Raw genomic sequence first — 26,926 nt, forward strand, 5'->3', positions numbered from 1 at the left:
TCCCATTCAGTCAACGTCGACTACGTCAGATGTTCTTGACTGAAAGGGAACGTCCTGGTTGCGTATGCAACCCACCGTTCCCTGAAGGAGGGAATGGAGGATGTAGTCCCTTTGCCACTATAGTTGGACCACCGCTGACTCCGAGTTACGCTCGGCTCCTCAGCGAAAAACAGATGGTGCTTGCATCCGCTTCCGTATTTATACCCGCCTCGCGACGCAGAGCGTGTGATGCAAATTCACGTCGCCATTGGCTCGTTCAAGCATGCTCGAAGAAGATAGGCTCCCTAGCGTGATACCATTCAGTCGACGTCGACTACGTCCTCCGTTCCCTCCTTCAGGGAACGGTGGGTTGCATACGCAACCAGGACGTTTTCTTATGCCTGAAAAATGTGGAAATAGCTTTGTTGAGGTCCTTGAAAAACTATTTAAGGATTTGAAAAGGGATACAATGACAGCGGCAAGTCCATCCACCGGAGAAGATCCATTTTAGTTTGGTGGGGGGAAAGAACTAGCTAGATTAGATAGAAATAACAAGAGATCATCTGCATACAGAGATAGTTTGTGCTCATCTGTGCCAAATGTTATGCCAGTAATTGACGGGTTTGAACAAATGGCAATAGCCAGCGGCTCTATGGCAATAGAAAATAGTACAGGTGAACTCAGGCATCCCTGCCTACATCCCCTGAAGAGCGAGAAGGTATCCGACAAAACACCATCAGTCAAAATCTGAGCCTTAGGGGCATTAAATTAATAATTAGATCAACAATATATACAAATAACACTTAATTCACATGCAAACTTTTATGTTAGTAAAAAAAAATCCATAGAATTTAAGCTGACCTGTAGCTTTTTAACGGTTTCCACGATCTCCAAGAATTTGAAGTAGATGTTGGTCAACAAAAAGACATCAGGAAATAATGGGAGCATACAATGGGGCTAACCTGCTGCTGTGCTGCTGCGTTGCATTGGTTTGCGTCTGTAAGCTTCGTATCTTTCGCTTTTAATCATTATTTACTATCATTCCTTGTTATTTATACTGCTAAATATAACTTAATCAACATCACACATTAACCTGACATCGCTAGCTTCAATCTAAATCTTTATTGCTAGCACAACACGCTTGAAATTCACTAGCCTGTTAGCGTAGGCTACCATCCGTGCGTGCGCTCTTTATTTATTATTTATTCTCTAGCGCGCCCGCGCCTTCCTTTCGCTTTTAATTAATTAATTTATTCTCTAGCGCGCTCGCGCCTTCCGTGCGCTCTTTATTTATTTATTTTATTTTTCTCTCGCGCCTTTTACGAGTTCATCAAAAAACTGTGGTGAGTATCAGTCAACAAACACGGTGAGTCATGTCATCTTCTCCTCTTATTGTCACCTGCACCTCATGTAACATGTATAGCATAGCCTTCTCTGTCAGCACAGGATTTACATGTGATAAATGCAGGGAGATAGTAAAACTGACGGGGAAGATTTCAGAACTAGAGACACGCATCCAAACTTTAATCGAGGTTAATTGTAAGAGTGCAAGGACTTTAGATACTGTTTTGGATGCGACAAGCTTAGTGAACTCTGTACACTGTTCGGTTCCGGCTGAAGTAGAGCCCTCGCAGCAGGGCAACTGGGTGACCGTGAGGCACTCTAGTCGCGGGACAAAACACCGCTCTTCCGTTCCGATTACAACATCAAACAGGTTCTCCCCACTCAGTGAAACACCCACTGAGAATCCTGTTGATTGTGCTCTAGTTATTGGCGATTCTATTACACGGAACGTGAAAATAGAGACACCAGCCACCATAGTCACATGTTTGCCGGGAGCCAGAGCGCCTGACATCAGAGCAAATTTAAAAGTGCTTGCTAATGCACCCAGCGCAATTGACTTTGTACACCGACGCATGTATCATTCCTATTTTGCACCCGCGCAAAGCGGACTTTTCCCTCCACAGACGCACGTCGGTAAGTTAGGAAATACACTTGCGCTCCCCAGGGCGGTTCAGCGCAAAGGGGAGGCGTGTTCCGGCGCAAACGTTCCTTCATGCTATTTTGCAGGTTTAGAAAACAATTGCACCACTAACCAGGAAAAAATTGTTTAAAGTCAGTGGCGCATTGCGCATGTTATTCATATGCTATTTTAAGGGCGCATGCTTGGCCATAATCAATGTAGCGTGTGCACAACGCGCACTTTGATTCTCTCATCTACACAGAAGCAGCAGTTTTCATTTTTGCAAATCATACATTATTACGATAGATAGATAGATAGATAGATAGATAGATAGATAGATAGATAGATAGATAGATAGACAGACAATTTATTATAAAAGCATACATCTAGGTTACACATTTACCCAAATTATCATACGCCTGTTTAACCGAAGTTAATTTGGGTGGGTTTCTCCATCCCCAATGTCCCTGACGAGAACGTCGGTCTCCTCGGCTGTGAACCGCTCCTGGTGCGCGCCTGGCAAATCCGCCGTTATAATAGGAATCCGCTTTAGAACAAGCGCGCCTGCTCTTAAAGGGAATGTGAGATGTCACTCTGATTGGTTTATTTCACGTTACGCCCAAACCACACCTATGAATAATGAAGCTACTTCAGACCAACCCCAACTCGCCCACAAAGTTCCTTGCGCTTTGCGCTTGACACTTGCGCTTTGCGCTTGACACTTGCGTTTCAGATCGTTAAAATAGGGCCCATAGTCTTAGAGCTCAAACATGACAATCTGGGGCTCAGGTCAGAAAGCAGACAGACTGGCTAAACCGACCGTCTGCTAGCTGTCTCACGTCACCAAGGTCAGATAAATCCCATCACATAGAGTCTCTTTCACCTAGATATCATCATATAGAGACTGTGTCTGTTCCCCGAACTAAGAAATACAAAAAACTCCTAAACCCATTCAAGGGTAAAAATTGTATTGATGTTCAACAAATAAAAAAACAGATATAATACGGATGAACAAATGATAAAGCTTGGGTTGCTGAATATTCGATCCCTTACTTCAAAAGCAGTCATTGTTAATGATATGATTACTGAATATAATCTCGACGTGCTGTGTTTGACAGAAACCTGGCTAAAACCAGACAATTATATTACTTTAAATGAGTCCACCCCGCAAGATTACTGTTATAAACATGAACCTCGTCTGAAAGGCAAAGGGGGAGGTGTTGCTGTAATTTATAGTAATATCTTCAGAATTACTGAGAAGTCTTGTTTTAAATATAATTCTTTTGAAGTGTTGTTGCTAAATGTAACACTATCTAGTGTAAATGATAAATCACGTTTAACATTTGTGCTGGCTACTGTATACAGGCCTCCAGGGCACCATAAAGATTTTATCAAATAATTTGCTGATTTTCTATCAGAGTTAGTACTGGCTGCAGATAAAGTACTAATTGTTGGTGATTTTAATATACATGTAGATAACGAAAAAGATGCATTGGGATTGGCATTTAAAGACATTCTGAACTCTATTGGAGTTAGACAACGCGTGTCAGGACCTACTCATTGTCGTAATCACACTCTAGATCTAATATTATCACATGGAATAGATGTTGATGCCGTGGAAATTCTGCAGCAGAGCGATGACATCTCAGATCATTATTTACTCTCGTGTAAACTTCATTTAGCCAAGGCTGCAAAGTTGAATCTGTGTTACAAATATGTTAGACCTATCACTTCTGCCACTAAAGATTGCTTTATTAATAATATTACTGATCAGTTTCATCATCTCAGCATACCAGATAGCTTAGAAGAACTCGATATTGCGACAGAAACTATTAACTCTCTCTTTTCCAGCACTTTAGACACAGTTGCTCCTTTGCGCTTAATTAAAGAAGATTAAAGAAAATAGTCCAACGCCGTGGTACAACGAGCACACTCAGGCCCTTAAGAGAGCAGCCAGAAAAATGGAGTGCAACTGGAAGAAAACAAAACTAGAGGTATTTCGCATTTCATGGAAAGAGAGCTCGATTGCATATAGAGAGGCTTTAAAAGCTGCTAGATCTGCTTATTTTTCAAACCTATTAGAAGAAAATAAACAAAACCCTAGGTGTTTATTTGAAATAGTGGCTAAACTAACAAAAAATAAATCCTCAACCCCAGACGTTTCTAAACAGCACAGCAGTAATGACTTTATGAACTTCTTTACTAACAAGATTGATAATATCAGGGAGAAAATCATAACTATGCAACCGTCTACTACTGTATCGCATCAGGCAGTGCATTGTAGTCTCCTTGAAGAAAAATTTTATTCATTCGTTGCTATAGGAGAGGAAGAATTTACTGAACTCGTTAAATCATCTAAATCGACAACATGTATGTTAGACCCTATACCGACTAAGCTACTGAAAGAGATGCTCCCAGAGGTCACAGATCCTCTTCTTAATATCATTAATTAATCTTTGTCAATAGGATATGTACCGAAAACGTTTAAGCTGGCTATGATTAAACCGCTTGTTAAAAAACCGCAACTTGATCCTACAGAATTAGTCAATTATAGGCCGATCTCGAATCTGCCTTTTCTGTCAAAGATACTAGAAAAGGCAGTATCCTCACAACTATGCTCCTTTTTAGAAAGAAATGATACCTGTGAGGATTTCCAGTCAGGATTTAGACCGTAGCCTACCATAGTACGGAGACAGCTCTCATTAGAGTTACAAATGATTTGCTCTTATCATCCGATCGTGGTTGTATCTCTCTATTAGTGTTACTCGATCTAAGTGCTGCATTTGACACTATCGACCATAACATTCTTTTAAATAGACTCGAAAATTATGTTGGTGTAGCAGGATGCAGTTGTCTGGCTCATGCCTCCCTAAGTGACGCTAATTTTCTGCAGCTGTGAGTGGTTCTGGGCAGTTAACTTTGAGCCAATCGCGAGGGCTACACCCCTTTATAAACCGGGACTTTTCTTTTGACAAATGATGTCACCGGTACGCTACTTGTCTTGTTTACCTGCCCAGTGACCTGATGTCTGCCTGGTTATCTGTCTACCGTAGCGCCGCAGGTATGGTTAGCTCCGTTTATCTTTCCACTCGTTAACTTTATAACGTGGGCTTATAGGGAATGTTTCGTGCCATAGAATCCCCGGTGCGGCAGCAGCCCTTTCACCAGCTGAGTGTGCGCCCTGCGATCAGCAATCAGAGCTCGGGGCCTGTGACGCAACGCTGTTAATCATAGGTATGTTGCTATACTGAGTAATGGTTAATGTGGGACATATTTGTAAATGGACATCCTGTGCATTTTAGGGAGTGCTATTTAACCGGGGGTGCGGCCGCCAGTTGGCTACATCGACGCTGAACATCTGCTGCTTTGCTTATGCTTTTCACATTACGTGTTTATGGATTTTCGTCGTACCCGGCTGCCTTTTCACACGGGACCAAGGATTATTAAACCTGTGGTTAACAGGCGGCTGGCTGGCGGGTTACATCGTTGCCTGTTTAACACTGTTTGATTCTTCCTGTCATTGTTGTGAATCAGTGTTTGAGTGTGGAGTGTTCGATGGACTGACACCATTTTTAATTGTTTGTTCTATTTATTTATTTCGAACTCTTGTATGGAGGCCTTTTCTTGCTGCTGATATCCAAGAGGATTGGCCTAATTGTGATTGTTCTTTTGTTTGACCTTTTTTATGTGATTTGTCCATGTTTAATTGTTTATTTTGATTTATTGTGATTGTGAGTCTCTGTTCATATTGTTAGCCCTGTTCATATTGTTAGCCCCAGTACCACCTTGGACTTTAGAACGGGTGACTTATTAGACATTGTTTATTGTGTTTTTTTTGTTTGTTTTTTTTGTGTAATTTTGTTTAACTTCCACTTGTCTGTCCAGGTGCTGAGAACTGCCAGTGGGAGCAGTGCCCTTGCGGTGGCGGGTCCCTTGGTGTGTGCTGTGGCTGCGTGTTCCCCAAGTGTGGTCATTTCTCTTGCGGTGTGTGTGTGTGAAATTTGACCCGTGTGATTGGGGTGTTTGTCATGGATGCTCATTGCTCGAGCCACTAGCCTCCCACTGGTAAGATTCCACCCTATTGCCCTTCTCTCTTGTGTGTGTGTGTTGCGAATAGAGTATAGTGTGTGGAGTGAATATTGAGTGTTTTTTTGTTGTTTGATTTGGTGTACAGTGCATGTTTGTTGTGAAATCTCAATCATTGTTGAAGTGAAAATAAAGATTCTATCTTTGTACTGTACCACTGTCTCTGGCTATCCATCAACGAACTTGAGTATCTTGGTTGAACAAAATACTTAATTATTTGGGTGTAAGTCCCATCGTGGCGTAGTCTGCAAACTACCTGGGCCTAAGCCCTGAAATGTCTGCCACATTGGCATTAGTGGAATTGCACTAGCATGGTTTAAATCATACTTATCTGACCGTTATCAGTTTGTAGCAGTAAATGAAGAGATGTCTTATCGTTCAGTATGGCGTACCACAAGGCTCAGTACTAGGACCGTTGCTGTTCACTCTGTACATGCTACCCTTAGGAGATATCATTAGGAAGCATGGCATTAGTTTTCACTGTTATGCTGATGATACTCAGCTCTATATTTCTTCACGCCCAGATGAAACTTACCAATTCACAAAATTAATGGAATGCATAGCTGATATAAAAAATTGGATTACTAGTCATTTCCTACTACTTAATTCTGAAAAAACAGAGATTCTAATTATTGGACAAAAAACGTCCTCACGTAATAATCTAGAATACTCTCTAACACTTGATGGCTTCTCTGTTAAGTCCTCATCGTCGGTTAGGAACCTGGGTGTGCTCTTTGATACCAATCTTTCATTTGAAAGTCACGTGTCTAGTATCTGTAAAACCGCATTTTTCCATCTTAAAAATATATCTAAATTACGTCATATGCTCTCATTAACAAATGCGGAACAGTTAGTTCATGCGTTCATGACTTCAAGGCTAGATTATTGTAATGCTCTACTGGGTGGTTGCCCTGCACGCTTAATAAATAAACTACAGCTGGTCCAAAACGCAGCAGCTCGAGTTCTTACCAGAACCAGGAAGTATGACCATATTAGCCCAGTTCTGTCAACACTGCACTGGCTCCCTATTAAACATCGTATACATTTTAAAATATTGCTGATTACTTACAAAGCACTAAATGGTTTAGCTCCGCAGTACTTGAGCGAGCTCTTAACGCATTATAGTCCTTCACGCCTATTGCGATCTCAAAATTCCGGCCAGTTAATAATACCTAGAATATCAAAATCGACTGCTGGCGGTAGATCCTTTTCCTATTTAGCACCAAAACTTTGGAACAATCTTCCTAACATTGTCCAGGAAGCAGACACACTCTGTCAGTTCAAAGCTAGACTAAAAACATCTGTTTGACCTAGCATACACAACACATTATAGACTTCTATAATTCCATATTAGGCTGCATAGATTAGGCCAGCCGGAACCGGGAACACTTCCCATAAATCCTGATGTACTCGTTACATCATAAGAAGAATGGCGTCTACGCTAATATTAGTCTCTCTGTTTATACCGAGGTTTGCCGCAGTCCGTCGGATCCAGGCCGTATCCAGATCTGAAGAAGGACCAGCGCCTGGACGCGACGACAATGCGGTCCTGAAGTGTCAACAAGACTCCGTTTCCTGAAGTGAGGTGGACCTCGGCCGTATCCAGATCAGATGGTGGATCTGCACCTGGACCTAACCATGCATCCTGAAGTGCCAGCCTCATCAGCCCTGTGAAGGCCTCATCGACACGACCAATCTGACTTCTGACCTGTAACGCTGCCTGGATCATAATCATACACTGTTCGCTCATTGGCCAGAGGAGAACTGGCCCCCGACTGAGCCTGGGTTCTCCCAAGGTTTTTTTCTCCATTCTGTCACCTGATGGAGTTTTGGTTCCTTGCCACTGTTGCCTTGGCTTTTGGCTTGCTTAGTTGGGGACATTTAATATTCAACAATATTATTGATCTGCCTTATTATGGGTGGACGATGATGCAATTTTCTTCTAGAAACAAACTTTGTTGTATTATTTTCATGTTATCAATGTGAAGCTGCTTTGATACAATCTGTATTGTAAAAAGCGCTATATAAATAAAGGTGACTTAACTTGACTTAAGGGCACACCCTAACAAAAATGTGCTTTTCACTACTTCCATAGTGTATGATTGCAGAAAAAATATTAATGTTTTTATTGAACATTGATGGTGATAAATCATAAAAGTAGATTGTTTGTTTAAAAATCTTATAAATGTATTAGGTGACAAGGTGGGCCTTTTGCCCCACACATGGGGTAAAAGGCTCACTGGCAGGGGGAAAAAGGCACAAACTATTGATACAAATACTTCAAATAAAATAATGTTTTTTAATAATGTCTAAGTTAATACTTGTTCAAAACAATCACATTAGCAACGTATGCACTATTTTTGCTTTATTTTGAGAAAAAAAATATATATTTTGTTCAATAAATATCATTAAAATTATATTTATTGATGTCATTAAATCTCATTAAAACATGTTAATTTAAAAAAAATACTGAAACAAAATTATTTAAATAAGTTATGATTCTTAAAGCATTGAATGAGATCCCATAATAATCTAAAAAAGCTTTACAGTAGTAACAAATAAATATGATATTTTGTTATGACATGATATCATATTTTTAAATATTAATGGTTTCATTATAAACATGGTGATTATCTCTAAGGTGGACACCCAATTTGATATATAAATATTCTGATATAGAACATTAGATTAATGTTCTGAATCTAACCATGTCATGTCAACAAATGGAAAAGTCAGCCAGCTATTTCTTATCATGTCAGTTATTGTGCCTTTAGCCCCAACAGCAGAGGTAATTTTACCCCAAATACCATTCTTTTACATATTCTTCCATTATTGAAAAATGACCTTGAACAAAACTGAAAATCATTATATCAAGACATTTCTCAAAATATAGACATTCATTTGAATGATTCTTATTTGCTACATAAATCTACAACTTTTTAGGACAACATTAAATATTAGATCAAATTAGGGCAGAATCAACTTTGAGTTGCTGTCCGCAATCGCATCAAGGATCAGACACATTTTTACATGCATCATCAAATGTGGTTTTTAAGAAAAATGCTGATCTGAATTTTTGTGCTATCTAGGGTTTAAAAGAGTCAAATGCGCATTTCACCCCGATGCACCTTTAGACCCGTTGTACCCTACACGTTTTACAACCTATTCAGAGAAGTGACACTGACTGCGTATGGATTTAAAGACATGAAGCTTTATTTCCAAACCTTTATACTGTTGCTATAAGATGATGAATGAATGAATGAATGAATGAATGAATAAATAAATGAATGAATGAATGAGGCATTTATATAGCACTTTCATATGTACTACTGTAATCATAACAGGGGATCTCTCCTCAACCACCACCAGTGTGCAGCATCCACTCAGATGATGCGACGGCAGCCACAGTACAACGGCGCCAATGCGCTCAACAAACACCAGCTAAAGGTGGAGAGGAGAGATAGTGATAGAGCCAATTCAATAGATGGGGATTATTAGGAGGCCATGATTGGCAAGGGCCATTGGATGGAATTTGGCCAGGACACCACGGTTACACCCTTACTCTTTACGAGAAGTGCCATGGGATTTTTAATGACCACAGAGAGTCAGGACCTCGGTTTAAAGTCTCATCCAAAGGACGGTGATGCATGATGCATGGTTAACTTTTTTATAATATAGCATATTTATTCATTCATTCAGGCCCTTAGTGTCGAGGACGACGATTGGCATGGCACTTCAGTCTTCTACTGTTAAGGAAGTCTGTGTACTGCTGGCAAGATACTGCTGAGAATACAGGCCTCGTAAACTTTGACTTTTAGGTGGAGAGACAGTGAATTGTTCTTCCATACTCTCTCGCTAAGCCTGCCGAAGGTTGTTGATGCTTTCCCAATACGGATGTCCAATTCGCAGTCTAGACTGTTGGAGGTGTTGACTGTGGAACCCAGATAGGTGAACTTTGTGACATTTGTCAGTATGCTGTTGTTGATGGTGATTGTGGGTGAGAGCATAGCAGGTTGGGCAAAGACCACTGTTTTTCCCAGGCTGATCTTCAATCCAAACTCTGATGCCAGCGTTTAGAGCGTGGGTCTTGCCATGTCATCTTGGACCACATTGAGCCTTCAAAAAATGATGATGGGATGCACAGCTTATGTGAAGCACAAAGCTCAAGGAGGCGCTGTCCATTGTCGTTCATTGAGCCCACACCATGTGGACCCAGCACGTCTGTCCAGGCGGTGGTGTTACTGCCTACACGAGCATTGAAATTGCCAAGGATGACTATGCGGTGGCCACGACTAATGTTGGAAAGAGTTTCACTCAGCAGGAGATAGAAAGCATCTTAGAAAGCAAAGTCAGGGCGTAGGTAGACAGTAATGTCACTGGACCTGAGGTGGTGTACAGTCGCAGTGACGACAGCCTGGGAGAGATGGAGCTGGGAGTTTCAATGAAACCGAGCAGCTTATTGCAGATGGCAAAACCCACTCCATGCTTTGGTCTTTCATTGTCAGGATAGGAGGCAGTAGCAGGATGATGACGCGCCTGCCTAGAATGCGAGCCTTGCCGAGCAAGGGGCCTGTTTGCTGAGAGCACCTGAGAGCCAAGCATCTAAGCACTCTACGCCACTATGCTGCAACACTACATGCTCGAAGGCCCTGTGTGACCAGAACACACCACAACAAACCAGAACAAACCACACCGCAGAAGCATATTTATAATAGCTATAATAATAGCTTATTTATAACACTATATATATATATATATATATATATAGTAGGGGTGTATATATATAGTAGGGGTGTAACGATACACGTATTCATATTGAACCGTTCGGTACGAGGCTTTCGGTTCGATTTTCGGTACGCATTTTCAAACCGAACGGTTCGTTGGACCATTTTTCCTGCCGACCAAAATTTTGTTATTTCAAATGTAGGCGCTTTGCGCGTGGCAAGCGCGCTCATAATGTAAAAGATGCCGGCGCGACCACAACATTGCCCAACATCAAATGGCAAGCGGAACGAAACTGCTCGTTATTGTGTGGTTGAAGGAGCGTTTATCAGTTTGGACCAGTGCAGCGCGAGCCGATCGTGATCATGCGACACTGTTACTACACAGCGCTAATCTCTTATTACGGATTCAGTAAAGAAAGCATTTGAATTCGCCACAGAAGTAATAACATCGCTGCGAGATCTAGTGAGAAACATTCACATTTCTCTGTTATTAACGGATCAAACAGCGCTGACGTGGAAACCTGGAACCGAACCGTGAATTTTGTGAACCATTACACCCCTAATATATAGTGCAATTTAGTAATAGGGGATTGTATGTATTGTAAAATGTAATGTATATTAGAATCAATTTCTGCTAATATTCCCAGATATATGTTCATGCTTAATAGTTCCTGCATAATTACGTACATAAAGAAATCTATTTTGTGATAGGTCAGATACCTGTGTCGGCAGTGTGCAGTAGACGCACCCATCTTAATGATTTCTACAGTATATATTGCTTATCCTGACCGAAAAGGCAATAAACATTACAGATAACGTTCGAAGTTTCAATTAATGTACATATGTATGTCTTAAAAACTATTCATGTGCGACTGATACACTGCAAATCGGGTGATTTTAGGTAATTATTTCAGTCACTGTCTGTAGGGAATCATAAGATGGCCGCCTGCTGGCAGTTTAGAATGCAATGAGCAATTCAGTCATTTCTATAGATCAGTGGTATAGAGCAGGACACTACAGTCCTGCATAGCCACGCCTCCTGTCATTCACTCAGCGACTTGTCTCATTCGATCCGGCATTTTGGTGTTATTTAACTGAAGCACATTTGTCAGCAAATCATTCATTCAGTGTTTCCTATTCACGACTCCACACTTACATATAATTAACCCTTTCGCATGTACGATCACACCGGTGTGATCAGTCTAGGCTGGTCCCTGGTGCGTACGATCACACCGGTGTGATTAGAACGGTCAGTGCATGACGTGATCAACTGCTAAATTCAAATGTGCTTTCGCGCGTTGGCTGGCGCTGAGCCAGAGACAGGCGCGCTCAGAGCTGTCATATATCACAACTTTTCAGTGTTTTCAACCACATAATGTTTATTTTAGGTTTCAGACATATAAGTACTTAAAAAACAATACATTTAGAGTTTGTAAAATACACACTGATGTCAAAGGAAGAGGCAATAATAATCCTTTCCATTATAATTAGTTTTATTCATATCAGATAGGCTACACATTGTGTAAGTAACTTTAACGTTTACTCTATTCTTCTCCCAGTTCACCTGCCACTTACTTTTATGTATTTCGGGAGAAGTGGATGAATTCACGTGTTGTAAATCCAACAGATCCGATTCTCTGAACTGCGTCTGCGGCACAAACTTACGCCGGTTTCACACTGCACGCATTAGCAGAGCATAAGCAGCGCAGGAGCAGTGCGTATGGTGAGCGGAAGCAGGACACGCGCGTTTTGCTTTCACACTAGCAGCGTTTGTCACGCGCGGCTGAACCGCGGCGTGTGTACAGAGTACTCTATAATGGGTAAGTTGGCATTGCTTTATTTCGTTTTCAAATACATTTAAGAGAAAAGACTTGTCAAGAAGCTTATTTTATTAATAATTTCTTTCATATAATTTTTGGTTCATCTTTGTTTTTATTGTTCGGGCAACAAGTTTGTTTTTGGACATTTTTTTCTTTTTAAATTGCTGTTGGTCATTTGATTGACTGTTTAAAACACAATAGATATCATCAATGCGCTTTTTGGGTAAAACTGCGTTGTATTTTGGCCATGATCAATGCATTGTCACTTTAATTCAGCGTAAGCGGCGCAGCAAAAATAGACTGGGCGCCGAAACTATCGCGGCACTGGTGCTCCTGCTCTGCTCCTGCTCCGCGCTGCCGCGCCGCCTCTGCGTGCGGTGTGAATGCTCTAATCTGTTAACATGGGCGCCATACACTTCCACTTGCATATATTTGACAATCGGAATATCAGATATTTCATGCCATATCAAACAAATTTGTGAATATTTTGAATAAAAAAGGAAAAATGACATAAAAGCAGATCATCATTCATTCAGCTCTGTTGTTGCTGCGGTGTGTCACGTGACAAGCAATGACGTGTCACCATGGAAACCATAAAGCGACACATTCTAAATAACGGTCGCCTTGAAAAACTCACGCTGGGGGGTCAGCCAGAATATTTTAAACTTATGTGTGAAAGGGTTAAGTAGAGTAAGGGTTATACATATTTGGAGTGCTGTCCGGGGGGAGGTCTCCAAGGTCGGAATTTTCGGTTCCACTTTATTTCAATAGTCCACTTTAGACATTCTACTAACTATAAGTAAATTTGAAACTAGAGTATTAGTAGATTGTAGGAGACTATCAGCAGACTGTTAGGTTATGGTTAGGTGTTACTGTACGTTCACACCGCCGCCGACTTGAGCTTCCAAAGTTACCGGAAGTCATTCATTTTCAATGGAAGCTGGCTTCTCTCAGCTGCAAGGAGCGTCAAATCCATCGGCGTCGCGTTTTGGGCGTTTTGAGCGTTTTGAGCGTCAATCAGAAAGTTGAAAGTAGCTCAACTTTATGGTAATGAGCTATGGCGCGGTTCAGCGGCAAGCAGCGGCAAAACGCCAGAAACCAATCAGAATATAGACGTCCTTCGCGCTGGCTGATTCCGGAGAAACATACGATGTAAACTTTCGTTCCTACCAAAAACATTAGTTCCGAGAAAATGGAGGAGAAGCTGTTCATCGCCGTTGCTGGGTTTCTTATCATTATCGGATTAATTGCAGTTTAACCATAGAGTGAAAGTTTATCATTTGCATGTGTTTTTAAGTCCTGTCAGTTTAACAGGGCGCGCTTGACAGGGCATAATATATATGAACGAGCACTCACTATTAATAATAATAATAATAGCTAATCATTTTTTTCCCCCGACCAAATGTGACCAAAACGGTTATAAAAATGCTGTCATTATAACATTTCATGGTGTGACACAGACTTCAGAGCGGCCAAAGCGTCAACAAGCTTCCCCGTACTTTTTGACAAGCGTCCTTGACAGGGTGGCCAGAGCTTCTTTGCAGCTCAAGTCGGCAGCGGTGTGAACGTACAGTTAGGCTTCAGGTTAGGAAAATAAGTTGACTTGTATTTGCCAAGTTACTTTATTATAGTCAGTAGAATATCTGTTGGGGGACCATCAAAATAAAGTGTTAGCAGATATTAAACAGACACTCTACTAATACTCTAATGGCAGTTAGTTGACATGTAGTTGCAAAGTTACTTCTAGTTAGTAGAATGTCTAAAATGGACTAAATGTTACTGAATTTTGGCCTGAACCTACTCCCCCTGGTTGTGATAAGAATAGTTAGGACTAGAAGTGAGGAGATGGCGGTGGAGGGATGCTGATAAACTGATAAAACAGAGGTAAGTCTGCTGTATATATACCTCTAATTATCTGAATGTGCTCCTCCCGAACTTTGTTATTAAAACATCATTTAATTACCTAGACTGGCTCACCATAGTCTAATCTGTGCCACCACAATTTCATAATGAACTCTCCCTAGTCAGCACTTCTAAATGATGTGTATATGATTTTTTTCAGGTTTTTAGAATATTGAATTCATGAAATTAATCAATATGATTTATCAAATATGTTCAGTGTCAACACATTTACCTTATTTTACATTCTAACATTTTTTATTGGTTTAGAGCCTGAACTGTAAAATGTTAAAAAATAATAATAATTTACACTGTCACCATTTAATCATCACTTAATCATTTAATTTTTATTTGTTTCCCATGGGACAGCTGCTCACCATGACATGAAAATGCATCATAAACTCATCATAAACGTAGTCCATTATTTTGTGCATTTTATTCCAAGTCTTCAGAAGCCGTACGTAAATAACACCAGTGTGAGGAAAGGATTCACACTCTGTTGCATCCATTATAACTTTAAAAACTGGTGCTTCAAACACTACAACATAGGTTTTTGGCAGTGACGTTTTGACGTCACTGGCTCCTTATTGGCTGTCGCTTGTGATTTGCGACATAACGAATTTGAGAAGGGTATCCGCGGGGTCTTGAAAAGTATTAAAAGGTGATAAATCAATTTTGGGAAAATTAAGACCCTTAAAAAGTATTAAAAAGTCTTATCACGGCTTTATAAAGTCTTACATTTTGAAAGTATTTTTCTGAATTAGCTGTCCAACAGTTTGAGTCCCAAAAACATCGTAAAAGTGTGTGAATTTAGTCATTTTTATAAAAAAAACGAACAGGTACATAAAAAACTTGGCTATTGTGGGTGCGTTCGTAAATTGCCTCTGAGAGCACCAGAGCGGGCAGGCGGGCGGAAGTTAAAAAGCATAATGTACGCTCTGGCGTTCCCAGTGCGTATTACAACGCACCGAAATGTTTTAAAGGGTGAACTAAGTCACTTTTTTTATCTTAACCGAACAGCTTCGGAGTCATTGGAATGGTTATATGACTGTTTTCGGGTTGAATGGTGGTCGTCTCGCACTCCCCGAGCGCCTGTGAGCGGAAAAACCACACTTGCAACTTTGGGCCTGCGGGCCGCCGGCCGCAGCGTCAGAAAGTATCGCGTGATATCAGGTCTCGCGATGTAACGAATTGTTTTACGGCACTGCACATATACACTAAACATTTATATGCTGGCCTTCTGTGTATCATACATACCTCAGTGGACATGGCTCCGTGCGTTCGCCGGCTTCTTTGAAAACAAATGCACAGGACCAGCGGGAGAAGATGGTAGGAGGGCGAGTCGCCAACGAGTTTTGACGACAGTGTTGTCAAATATTTATTCCGAAGCTGTAGGGGGAGCTCTATAGAGAAACCCTTGAGCAAAAAGCGAGAAAACAGCAAAGAAATCGGCAAAGCTGCATAATGCTGCTTTAAGAGAAGGTTGGTGAACGCATGAACAGAATGGGGAAGTTCAAATTTGCAGCGTCCTGGCTGGAAATGCCGGACTTCAAAGAGTGGCTGCAGCCATTCGAGGGGAATGTCAGGGAGGCATATTGTACATTATGCAAGAAAAAAATAAGTATTGTGTCAATGGGCATTAACTCGTTAAAGTCCCACATGTGTTGTGCTAGCCACAAAGCCGCTGCTAGCCGCCGAGAGCGGCAGCTCTCCATCGCTAGCTTCTGTGGTAATCGCGTTGCACCACCACAACCTAGTGCCAACGTCGTTACACCACCGGCAGTCGCACCTGAAGCTACAGCTACGACCCGGGCTGTCTCTGCTTCCTCATCTTCTGCAGCCGACATCAGAGTGGCTCTGGGCGGCACAGCAACACTGCGTGCTGAGGTGTTGTGGTGTCTCCACACAGCGGAGAAACACCATTCACTGAACTCAAACGAAAACTTGGCTGAAGTTTTCAAGGCTATGTTTCCAGATTCGGATATAGCAAAGTCGTTCACTTGTGGCAAGGACAAAACTGGATACATCATACGATTCGGGTTAGCACCACACTTCAAGCAGGAGCTCATCAACACCATCAACAAGGCTGGCCAGTTTGTGTTAATGTTTGACGAGTCGCTCAACCAGCCAACAAAAACGAAACAGCTTGATGTCCACATTCGATTCTGGGAAGATGACCGTGTCCAATCTAGGTACCTCCTGCTTAGTACTATATATTATATATACTCTATATACTCTATTTTTATTTATTTCATTTTCAACCTGTTATGTGTGTGTTTTGAGGAGTGTCATATTAATAAAGATCTGTTCTGGCTAGGTACCTTGGCTCTCAATTCTTGGGACACGGAAAAGCTGTCGACCTGTTGCATCACATCAAAGTAAGTTAACTTACTAGCATTTCATCTTCAATTTTTTATACTTATGGACAATCGTGTGGCTAAAGTGTAGATTAATAGATGAGACTGGGATGTGGCAAGTGACTAAAAACAGGTTGATGGGGTTGGGGAGGAGGAGCCCTAGATGATAAAGAGGTTGGTTGTCTGTGACTGTCAGAAAGTATAAACATGTATAAATGTGACACACACAGAGGTGTGATAAAGGTTACTGTTGTGTAGATCTGAGATTTGTGTGTGTTTGCGTGCTTGCATGCACGTGTGTGTGTGTGTGTGTGTGTGTGTGTGTGTGTGTGTGTGTGTGTGTGTGTGTGTGTGTGTGTGTGTGTGTGTGTGCGTGCGCGTGCGTGCATGTAGTTGATTATGCGTGTGTGTGGTTGCTGTGGGTTCTTTGATTAGCAAATTGTCTGAAGTTGGTTCAGAGTGAAGAGTGAAGTTGGTTGACCAGACTAGCAGTTCAGTTTAGCTTGAATGGCTTGGAAGTAATTGGAGCACATTACCTGGATGTACAGTGAAGAACATTCACTCATGTTTGTTAGTACCACTTGTTTGTTTCACTTATAAAAACATATTGGTGTGCTAATATTGTATTTTTTGCTCCAGGAATTTGCACACCAAAAACATTGTTTCTTATAATCATTTTACATATAATATGAGTGAAAATCAGGCTAATACCTTACTGAATGCCAGTGTATTCAAAAATAAACATAAAAGGAATATTGCCATTAATATACTTGCTGTTGTGTTTATTCTCAGGAATGTGTGGCAAAACTGAATATGAGGCAGCTTCTCTCCATCAGTATGGACGGCCCAAATGTCAACTTGAAGCTTGCAGACCTCCTCCAGACTGAGCATGCTGAGCTGTATGGTGCTCATCTGGTTAATGTTGGAAGCTGTGGGCTTCACACCCTCCACAATGCACTGAAGGCAGGCTTTACCATGTGGCAGATGGACAAGCTCCTTCGAGCACTCCACTACCTCTTTCATAATGTTCCAGCTAGGAGGGAAGATTTTACTGCCTTGACTGGGTCCACCTCCTTTCCGCTACCATTCTGTGGCCACAAGTGGGTTGAGAGTTGTTTGCCATACACATTGCAAAAGGATTTGACCCAAAATGTCTGTGTTTTTATTTTGCAACAATAAAGTGAAATGAAATTGGAGTGAGCTGACATTGTCCATTTTTCCATAGGTGGATTGAAAATGTCCCTGTGGCAGAGAGGGCAGTTCAAGTGTGGCCAATGGTCATGATGTACGTAGATGCTGTTAAGCAGAAGAAGCTTCCAAACCCCAGTACTGCCTCTTATGACACCATTGAGGCAGCACAAGCGGATCCCCTCATGATTGCCAAGCTCCAGTTCTTCCTGGCAGTATCCAGGACCTTTAGCCTCTTCCTGACCAACTATCAAACTGATGAGCCAGTTCTGCCCTTCTTTGCCAAAGATTTGAGTGAGCTGCTGAAGGTAATCATTACAATAAGGCCTAATTCAACTATCTACCCGTGGATGTGTGGTGGTCCACAACTCTGTAAAATCAAAGCAATGTGTGCAGATTTACATAGATTGTTACATAGAACTCACTTGAGATAAAACCTGGATGCCAACAAACACATACACACACACCAATTATTTCCTTTCATTTTATTTGTTCCTCTTGTTCACAATAATGCAATATAAAATTAATACATAAATTCATAACACATATTTTAAACCAACATTTTTCATGATTAGAAAGAAGCAGTAAGAAGAATGATCTGTTTAATGGTAGGCTAGTAGGATGGTTCTGTCACTGATTACTTATATCCTTTTAAGAGTCTCCTGCGGCGGTTTGTAAAGCAAGAGCTCCAGCAAGATGTCACTTCCCTGAGGCTGACCTAAATTGACGTTGCTGATGAAGTGAATAGGGTATCCTACAAGAATGTTGACATAGGACTGGGTGCTGAATCTGCCATCAAGGTAATTTTGATATTGACTATTTTCTTTTCAGGAATGGATTTTTGTTCTCTGTACACCAATGCAACTAGTAAAATTTTTACATTTTATGCTGCTGTTTGTATTATTATTATTATTATTATTATTATTGCCGACATGGAGAAATTTATTTTTAGACGATTAAGTTTACCCTCTTCATCATTTACATTCTATGTTTATAGTCTATGTTGCTTATTTGTCAGGCACTTCAGAGCAAGCCAGGAAGCAGGGGAGGTGAGCTTTTAGTTCTCACCTTCAGGAAAGAGTGCATGCAGGGCCTGGTTAAGATTGTTCAGAAAGTGCAGGTGAAAAGTCCCCTGAAAATTCCAGTGGTCAGGGCCATTGGATGTCTGGACCCCAGAAGCATGCACAGCGATGCAGAAGGGTCCCTCACAAAGATTAAGACTGTAGTACAAACAATGCTGCAGGACAAGAAGTTGGCAGGAGGCGTCTCTGCTGGTAGGAAAAACTTAGGGAGAGAAGAAGTTACTGTTGTGTTAGTGTGAAAGTGTCTACGATTTTTTTCAACACAGAAGATATCTACAGTACACTGCTTACCTTTTTATGTGTACAGACGCTGTGCTGTGTATTTGTCCAATGAAAGATTAATAAAATGACTTGAATTATATTTTACCTATTTGTAATTTTTTTTTTCTTTCTCTTATTCCAGGTGATGTAATCATACAACAGTTCCAGAGCTTTCTCTCTCTTGAGGCGAGAGATGAGAGATTCTCCTCCTTCCAGCCACTGAAGGAGCGACTTGATGTCTTGCTGCATTCAGCCCTCAGCAAGTCTTATCCAGAGCTATATAAGTTTTCTCAGAGCCTTCTACTTCTGTCCCACGGACAAGCCATGGTGGAAAGAGGGTTTTCCATCAACAAGGAGGTTGAAACATGCAACATCCTTGAAAAGTCGATGGAAGCTTTGAGGCTGATATGTGACAAGATCAGTGTCTGTGGGGGTGTTTTGAAGGTACCTCTCACAAAGGAGCTCATGGCTTCAGTAGCCTGTGCAAGGTCAAGGTACAGGAGTTACCTGGAAGATGAACGGAAGAAGAAACAGAGTTCCACACAGGACCTCAAAAGAAAAGCAGTGCAAGAGGAGATAGAAGACCTGAAAAGGAAACGAACGGTTCTGACAGAGGTGTGCGACTCCCTCCAAACAGATGCTGACAAGTTAGCCGAGCAGGCAGAGGGGAAATCTGGGACATTAATGGCCCAACTGATCACGAAGTCCAACATCCTCAAGACGTAGTAAAAAAAACGGAACGAATTGGTCCAAACTGAGAAGCTGCTGGGAACAAAATCAGAAGAACTGAGGCACATGTCAGCATGATTGTTGTTGAGGGTGGAGCAAAGTTTTGTTTTGTTTTTTAATAAACTTTGCTTTGATTTACTATCCCAGCCTATTTGATTTTTTTGTATCAGAGTGGTCTATAGTCTTTATCACAAACTAAAACTGTTAAGTTAAAAGTATCACTGATGTAAATGGTTACAGCTTGAAGTGGCGGTGAGGTATTAAAAAATATTGAGAAGGTCTTGAAAAAGTCTTGAAAAGGTATTAAAATTAACTTCAAGATTCCTGCATATACCCTGTTGAGTTACGGGTAACGGTTTGAGCAAAGCCACTTGAAAGCAAGCCTGCAACCTTAGCCAGAAAAAAAAACAATGCCTTCTAATGCTGCAGTACAGGGAGGGAAGGAGACAAGAGGCCGTTTTTTTTTTAATGGATGTCATTGGAGGAGAGGCTTCATTTTTTTTTTTTTTATGGATGTCAATAATCCATAATAATCCACAAGGTAATACAGATAGCTAGTGCAGACACAACCAAACACATCCGAGACCGGACAATGAACAACAGACAAGCAGGAACTTAAGTAGTGCAGATAACGAGGTGCTAATTAAACACAGCTGAACTAAACTAACTCATAATGCTTGTGACCATGGAGATGGGATACATGTGATGAAACAAACTAAAAGTCCAAACTAACAGAACTGTGACAGAATGCCCCCTCCCGGAAGGCGCGTCCTCGTGCCGTAGAGAGAAGGAGGCGTAGAGGATGAGGAGATGATGAAATAGGCAGAGGATACTGGAGGCGGATCTGGAGGTGGACGGCTGACTGGGAGGAGGCAGAACAGAAGAACCCAGCGCATTGATGATGGTGATGGGGTCCAGGGAGGAGCCTTGAGCCGGAAGCGGCAGATGGTGACCCAGGCCACAGCCAGGATGGTGGACCACGGCGGTGACGCAGGAGGGAGGAGCCATGGTGGTGAAGGCCTCAGCGCCACCTTGGGGACGAGCAAAGGCGACGAGACTAGGGTGGTGAAGCCCATGGCGCAGACAGAGCTCTGATGAAGAGGAGTGACGCAGAAGACAGGTGGCCGTGACGGAGCCGCAGTGACGATCCCCCGAGGTGGACACAGGGATCCGAAGGGCTGAGGTTGAGTTGGAGCAACCGAGGGCGGAGGCAGAGCCAGAGGGAGGGCGGAGGCGGAGCCCGAGGGAGGGCAGGGCTAGCCGTAGCCGTAGGGGTGGAGGGCTGGAGGGCATCTGACGGCCCGCAGGTCTGTGGCGAAGGTGACGTGATGTCCGACTCGGGTGAAGTCGACGGTCTGAGGGAGCTCAGTGAGACCAAATGCTCGACGGTCACAGTAGACATCGAGGAAGGGAGGAGCCCAGGTGGAGGAGTCAGGGCGACGAGTCAAGGTGGAATGACACAATCTGAAGTAGGAGGCGGAGCCACGGGATCCCCATGCCCTGTGGGAGGTGGCTCACATCAGGCCTGTGGTGTAACCAAGTCACTGAGAGGAGGCAACGGAGACACATCGGGACTGGTGGGGGACAACTCGGATAGGGCAGCAGACATGGCTGAGGTCTGGGAAGAAGGCAAAGATGATGAACTGACAAGGACATTTAGAAGAGGAGGTGGGAGAGGGAGGCTGGGTGGGACCAGTGAGTCCAATATAGAATAATTAGACAGATGAAGGGTTAACTCTAAATTATAGTCCAGAAACTCCCTCTCAGTGATGGACGGGCGGGTGGGACTCCAAACCAAACCCTCAACTTCCACACATACTCCCTCGGCGCAGGAGCCGACAGCCGGCTCACACAATTCGTTTGATGGGCTCCCCCCAGGCTCCGGTGTGATGTCAGGCTCGATTGCTCCGCCTAGTGCGGGGCTCCAACATCGCGGTGGGCTCCTTCTGTCTCCCCTCGCCGTCATTGGGTCTCTGGCTGGGCACTGGCTTAGTTCCGGACCGGGACGCGACGCTCTCCAGAAACCGAATTAAGGTTTCCCTCCAGTCCAGTCCTGTGGTGTCTGGGAGGTCGATCGGGTGGTTGAAAGTTGCCCCGATCCGGAACAAGGTCATCAGAGTCTGGTCGTCGAGGGAGCTGGTTATGGCAAGCCTGAAAAACTCCCTTGCGAAATCCAGCAAATCGTGGCTCAGGTGATGAACTTTTCCCGCTCATCCATATTGGGTTGTCCGGTCTTCTGTAACGGTTGCTCTGTCGATGAAGACACGAAGACGAAGATGAAAGGTTTCCAATATAATATAATAATCCACAAGGTAATACAGATAGCTAGTGCAGAGTTTTGTCAAAGTACCGGTACTTCGGTACCAAGTCGGTACTGAAATTTTGAAAATGTGACGATACCAGCATTTCTGTAGTGGGTATATTCGGTACCCACTAAAAGGCAGCTGCTTTCAGTCGCTTTCGTGTTTATCTAAGTGCGGGGCTCCAGACTAACTTTTTTACTAGGAGCACTGTAGCCGATATACCACGATATATATAGTGTCTGTGTATATTAACCCTCTGAGGTCGAGAAACGCGCCGACGCGTTTTGCTGGATTTTTTTCACATAGCAGCAACATAAACTTAAATTACTCCGTCATTTATGGTTATACAGAAAAAAGAAATATAAAAAAATAATCTGTGATATTTCTACTTTTGTATGTGTCCACTTACAATCAAATCAAAACATTGTGCTTTTGTAAAATAAAGAAAATAAACAGGGTGTGTGTAACCCAGGTTAAAAAACCAGTATTAACAAAGAATTAGAAAATTCAAATCCTAGATATATATATATATATATATATATATATCCTATATAAATTCTCTTTTCATTTCATAAATTATTTTCATGCGTTTTAAAATAGCCAATTAAAATTTGTTTTATTTGGGAGGATTGACCAATGAGAGTGCATTTCTGTTTTCCATATTTCGCACGCAGTTAGAGACCGCGTTCTTTTTTGATTGCTATCGCAGACGAGAGCAGACGTCAGTTGAATCTCTCAAAGGAAATTTGAGAGATAAGTTATCTTCTTTGAGAATTTGATGAGAATTACATGTATATTGTTCCAGAGACGGTGTAGTGGAAGAGAAGTAAATTTGATATGAAAGAGACCGAGAAAAAGAGTTAAATTGATTTTATACTGTGTGACGCAGTTACGGAGAAACCGCATATGTGACGCAGTTACGGAGAAGCAGCCGTTGTAACACAGCGCGTTCACAAATTGAGGTTTATTTATTGAGAAACAGAGACTTATAATACGAATATATTTTTGAGTGAGGAAGAGAAAAGGATTTTTCTGAGTTGTAACCGTTCTTCAAACCTGAAAAAAAAAGGGTTTATATTCAAGCTCATCTGGTCTTGGTGAGTTACACTTTTATTCCATTTGGGTTAAATTCATGAAATGCTTATATTAGAGAATTGTAAATGAGAAATCTGTTTATTTTATAAGTAATGTATTTTCTTCATAACCACATTTGGTGAACGAAATGATTGCACGTTGTATGTGAAACGCAATCGCCATTTTGATGCCGTGTTAAACACTGTTAAATGATGTGATGTGTAACGTTATGTTATGGAAAACTAACAAGGTTTTTTCTGATCTTGTATTCAAGGTCAGGTTTTTTTTTGTTTTGTTTTGTATTCTCTCTGTTTTCTTCTTGTCTTTTCCTGATTTAAATTTTTCATCGTCGTCGAGTGTGTGCTGAATTGAGTTGATGCTGCTGTGAGATCGAATCTTTCCGGGTTGGAGTTCCTGGATTTTGTCTTAACTCTCATGTTCGCGGAGGGAGTCGGGACTGGCGAGCCGCACGAGTCTAACAACGAGTATTGATCGATTGCCTGAAACTGACATTATCGTTGCCGAACTGGATGGTAGGAAATTGAACTAACAGCTCTCACACTTTTCACTGTTACTGGGAGGAATTTCATTCACGAGGAGAAACGGACAAAATCATTGTCATTACCCATTTCAGCCATAACTTCCGAGACTGCATTCAACTCATGTCGAAATTGAAAGGTTAAATTCGTGAAAAAAAGAATTTAAATGTGAATTTATTCATTATTTGGTTTATTTTGTGTTGCTTGATCAAAGGTAATTGGTTTTTTTGTCCATTCTTTTATTTTGTTTTGAAAAATTAGAAGATAAGATAAGAATTTCAAAGGGAATCAGATTAGGAGTTTAGCTTGAATTGATTATATTCTAAATTTTATTTTGTTTCTTTTATTTTCCAAAAGAACCACTGAAATATGTGAAACCTAAGAAGTTTTAAACAAAAGTGTTTAAAGAAATTAATTGGTTTGAGACGCACACTTAATTGTATTTTATTTACTTTTCTATTTCCTGTATTTTATTTTATCTATCTCTGTTTTTCTTTAACATCTTGAAATTCTTGAATACACATTTTTTTATTATACTAAATCAGTTACAACTTAAACTTTGTGTGAGTGACTCATTATTGTTGGGACATCTTATTCTCTACAGGCGAATTCTAGGCTTCTGATTTGACTGGTCCATACGCAGACATTGTCTGTATCAAATTTAGTGAAGGGTTACAAAGTTGGCGAGAGCCAGCCAGGAGAATTTGGAGTGTCATACAACAATAGTGATCTCTCAGTGTGAAAAAGCAGTTTAGAACAGTTAAGAACAATGGACATTGTGAGACGAGAGAAAGTGTGTGTTCGTGATGCCGTTCTAGCAAGCGGTTTAACACTATCCGAATCCGATCAAGATCTTGAGTCATGGCTGATGCGATATGGTAGCATAAAGCGAACCTTGCTCATTGATAGTCCGTCCTCCGAATTTCATCAGCAAGCTATAATAGAGTTCCAATATAGCTCCGCTATGGATGCACTGCGACCCTTGTTGCCATTACGAATTGTTAGTACTTCTAATGCAGACACATTCTTTAATGTGTGTGCCTTGAGCAGTGTTTACACTCAGACGACTGGGGGTGATGTCACTAGCAATTATCTAGAGGAACTGCAAGAAATGGCTAGATTTAGCGGAAGACCTTTGCAGGTTGTAATTCAAGAGGAGCTAAAAAAGCTTAATGCTGCTAGTGCTTTCATTGAACCGTCATCCATGTCAAGTGATGAAACTGATTGTCCTATTGTGGCTGATTCTCAAACCCGTCGGTTATCATCTCATTCACAAAGAGTAGTTGAAGAGACGACTGCATCTTCATTGTCGGATAGTGTACCTTTGTCATGTAGCCAGCAAAGCAAAGATCAAAACCTGACCAAGACTAATGAGGCAAATGCGGTGCCCTCGTGTACTGCTCTGCCCATGGATGTATTAAGCCCCCCTAGTGTACAACGAGTTGTAGTTGAACATATTGTGCGAGCTTCTGATAACGTATCAACTCAGTATGTTCCTGTGCGCCTGAGGTCATTTTCAGGGAAAGTTCCCCGACCAGCTAACGAACCTGACTTTGATACCTGGAGGGCGAGTGTTGATTTTTTGCTTGATGACCCATCCATTTCTGACCTCTCTCGCACCAGGAAAATACTGGACAGCCTTTTGCCGCCAGCGGCTGACGTCGTAAAGCATATTGGCCCGCAAGCATCTCCAAAGTTATATTTAGAGCTGTTAGAGTCTGTCTATGGGTCAGTTGAAGACGGCGACGAGTTATTTGCCAAATTTATGACACTGTTGCAGAACCAAGGAGAGAAACCCTCCAGCTACCTGCATCGGTTGCAAGTCATGCTGAGTGCGGCAGTGCGGAGAGAAGGCATTCCAGAAGCCGAGCGTGATTGCAGCTTACTAAAGCAGTTTTGTAGAGGGTGTTGGGATAACCGGTTGCTTGCAAATTTGCATCTTGAAGAAAGAAAGCTTAACCCCCCTTCATTTGCTGAGTTAGTTGTGTCTGTTAGGGCTGAGGAGGACAAGCAAACTTCCAAAGAGGAGCGCATGCGAAGCCATTTGGGGATGAACAGACTTGGCTCACAACCTTTTAAGTCAAAAGCGACCGTGCATCAGTTATCCCCTAATGTTACTGAGTTAGGAGGTGAAGCATTTGCTCAGGTAAAAAGACCAATGTCGGGCATTCAAACGCAGTTAACTCAGAAAATTTCAGGTTCTAAGAAGGGGCAGGATGATTGCAAAGAAGCTGTAGAATTCTCGAAATTAAAAGCAGAGGTAAAAGAGTTGAGAGCGCAAGTCCAGGCTATGGAGTCAGCTGTGCCTAAAAAACCATTGTACGCTGACTCAAGTACTTCAGAACTTGCAGAGCTGAGGAAGCAAGTAGCTGCATTAAAAGCTCAAATGGTTACAATGGAAGCACAGAAAGATCGAACACCTAACCAGTTAGGGTCCCGTGGAAATTTTGAAAAGGCGTGGCCTAGACAGGTTGAGTCAAATGAGAGTGGGACAGGATTGCCCCGACCTCGTCCAGGGTACTGTTTTCGCTGCGGCGAAGATGGGCACATGGTTGCCAACTGTGAAAATGACCCAGACCCTTCCAAAGTGGCCAGGAAACGGTGTTTGTTGAGAGAGAAGCAAGCCCAATGGGACTTGCAGAGCCAAGTAAAATCGCAGCAGGTAAACTCCAGGCCGTTTCTGCAGTAGGGCATGCAGAGAACGGCACTGAGTTTCAATGCCCTAAAAAGAGCAGGAAAGCCTTTGACATTTGTTCTAAAGGCAGAATGTTAGGAAGGTTGCCAAAAGGGTTAGTTGGGACAAAGTGCACTGCCCAGTTGTGCATTGATGGAATACAGGTGAATTGTTTATTGGACACTGGGTCCCAAGTGACCACGGTTCCGTCCTCATTCCACAAGGCATATTTAGCAGATCATCCAGTG

At 42.0% G+C, this 26,926-nt stretch overlaps 1 protein-coding gene and 2 long non-coding RNA genes across 4 annotated transcripts in view; 2 read left to right on the plus strand and 1 right to left on the minus strand.

Annotated features, from left to right (window-relative positions):
* LOC309474471 overlaps window positions 1-26,926 on the minus strand; it is a 101,381-nt gene that overhangs the window by 11,847 nt on the left and 62,608 nt on the right. The window lies entirely within an intron of this gene.
* LOC309474502 lies at window positions 18-6,113 on the plus strand. The gene is made up of 3 exons (XR_014197336.1): window positions 18-5,003; window positions 5,079-5,176; window positions 5,245-6,113. It is a non-coding gene; the product is annotated as an uncharacterized lncRNA (long non-coding RNA).
* LOC309474803 (uncharacterized protein) lies at window positions 15,057-20,029 on the plus strand. 2 transcript variants are annotated; one of them, XM_082137425.1, is made up of 6 exons: window positions 15,057-16,663; window positions 16,789-16,849; window positions 17,621-17,928; window positions 18,054-18,324; window positions 18,673-19,290; window positions 19,502-20,029. In XM_082137425.1, exons 1-5 carry the CDS (start codon window positions 15,966-15,968, stop codon window positions 18,736-18,738), a joined length of 1,404 nt encoding a protein of 467 aa, XP_081993551.1. In that variant the 5' UTR covers window positions 15,057-15,965; the 3' UTR covers window positions 18,739-19,290; window positions 19,502-20,029. The 2 variants fall into 2 exon arrangements, with proteins under 2 accessions (XP_081993551.1, XP_081993550.1); XM_082137424.1 differs by having other exon boundaries at window positions 18,054-18,816.

This window comes from Leuciscus leuciscus (genome assembly GCF_965113295.1).
Source record: "Leuciscus leuciscus genome assembly, chromosome: 14".
In the NCBI taxonomy this organism is placed as follows: domain Eukaryota; kingdom Metazoa; phylum Chordata; class Actinopteri; order Cypriniformes; family Leuciscidae; genus Leuciscus; species Leuciscus leuciscus.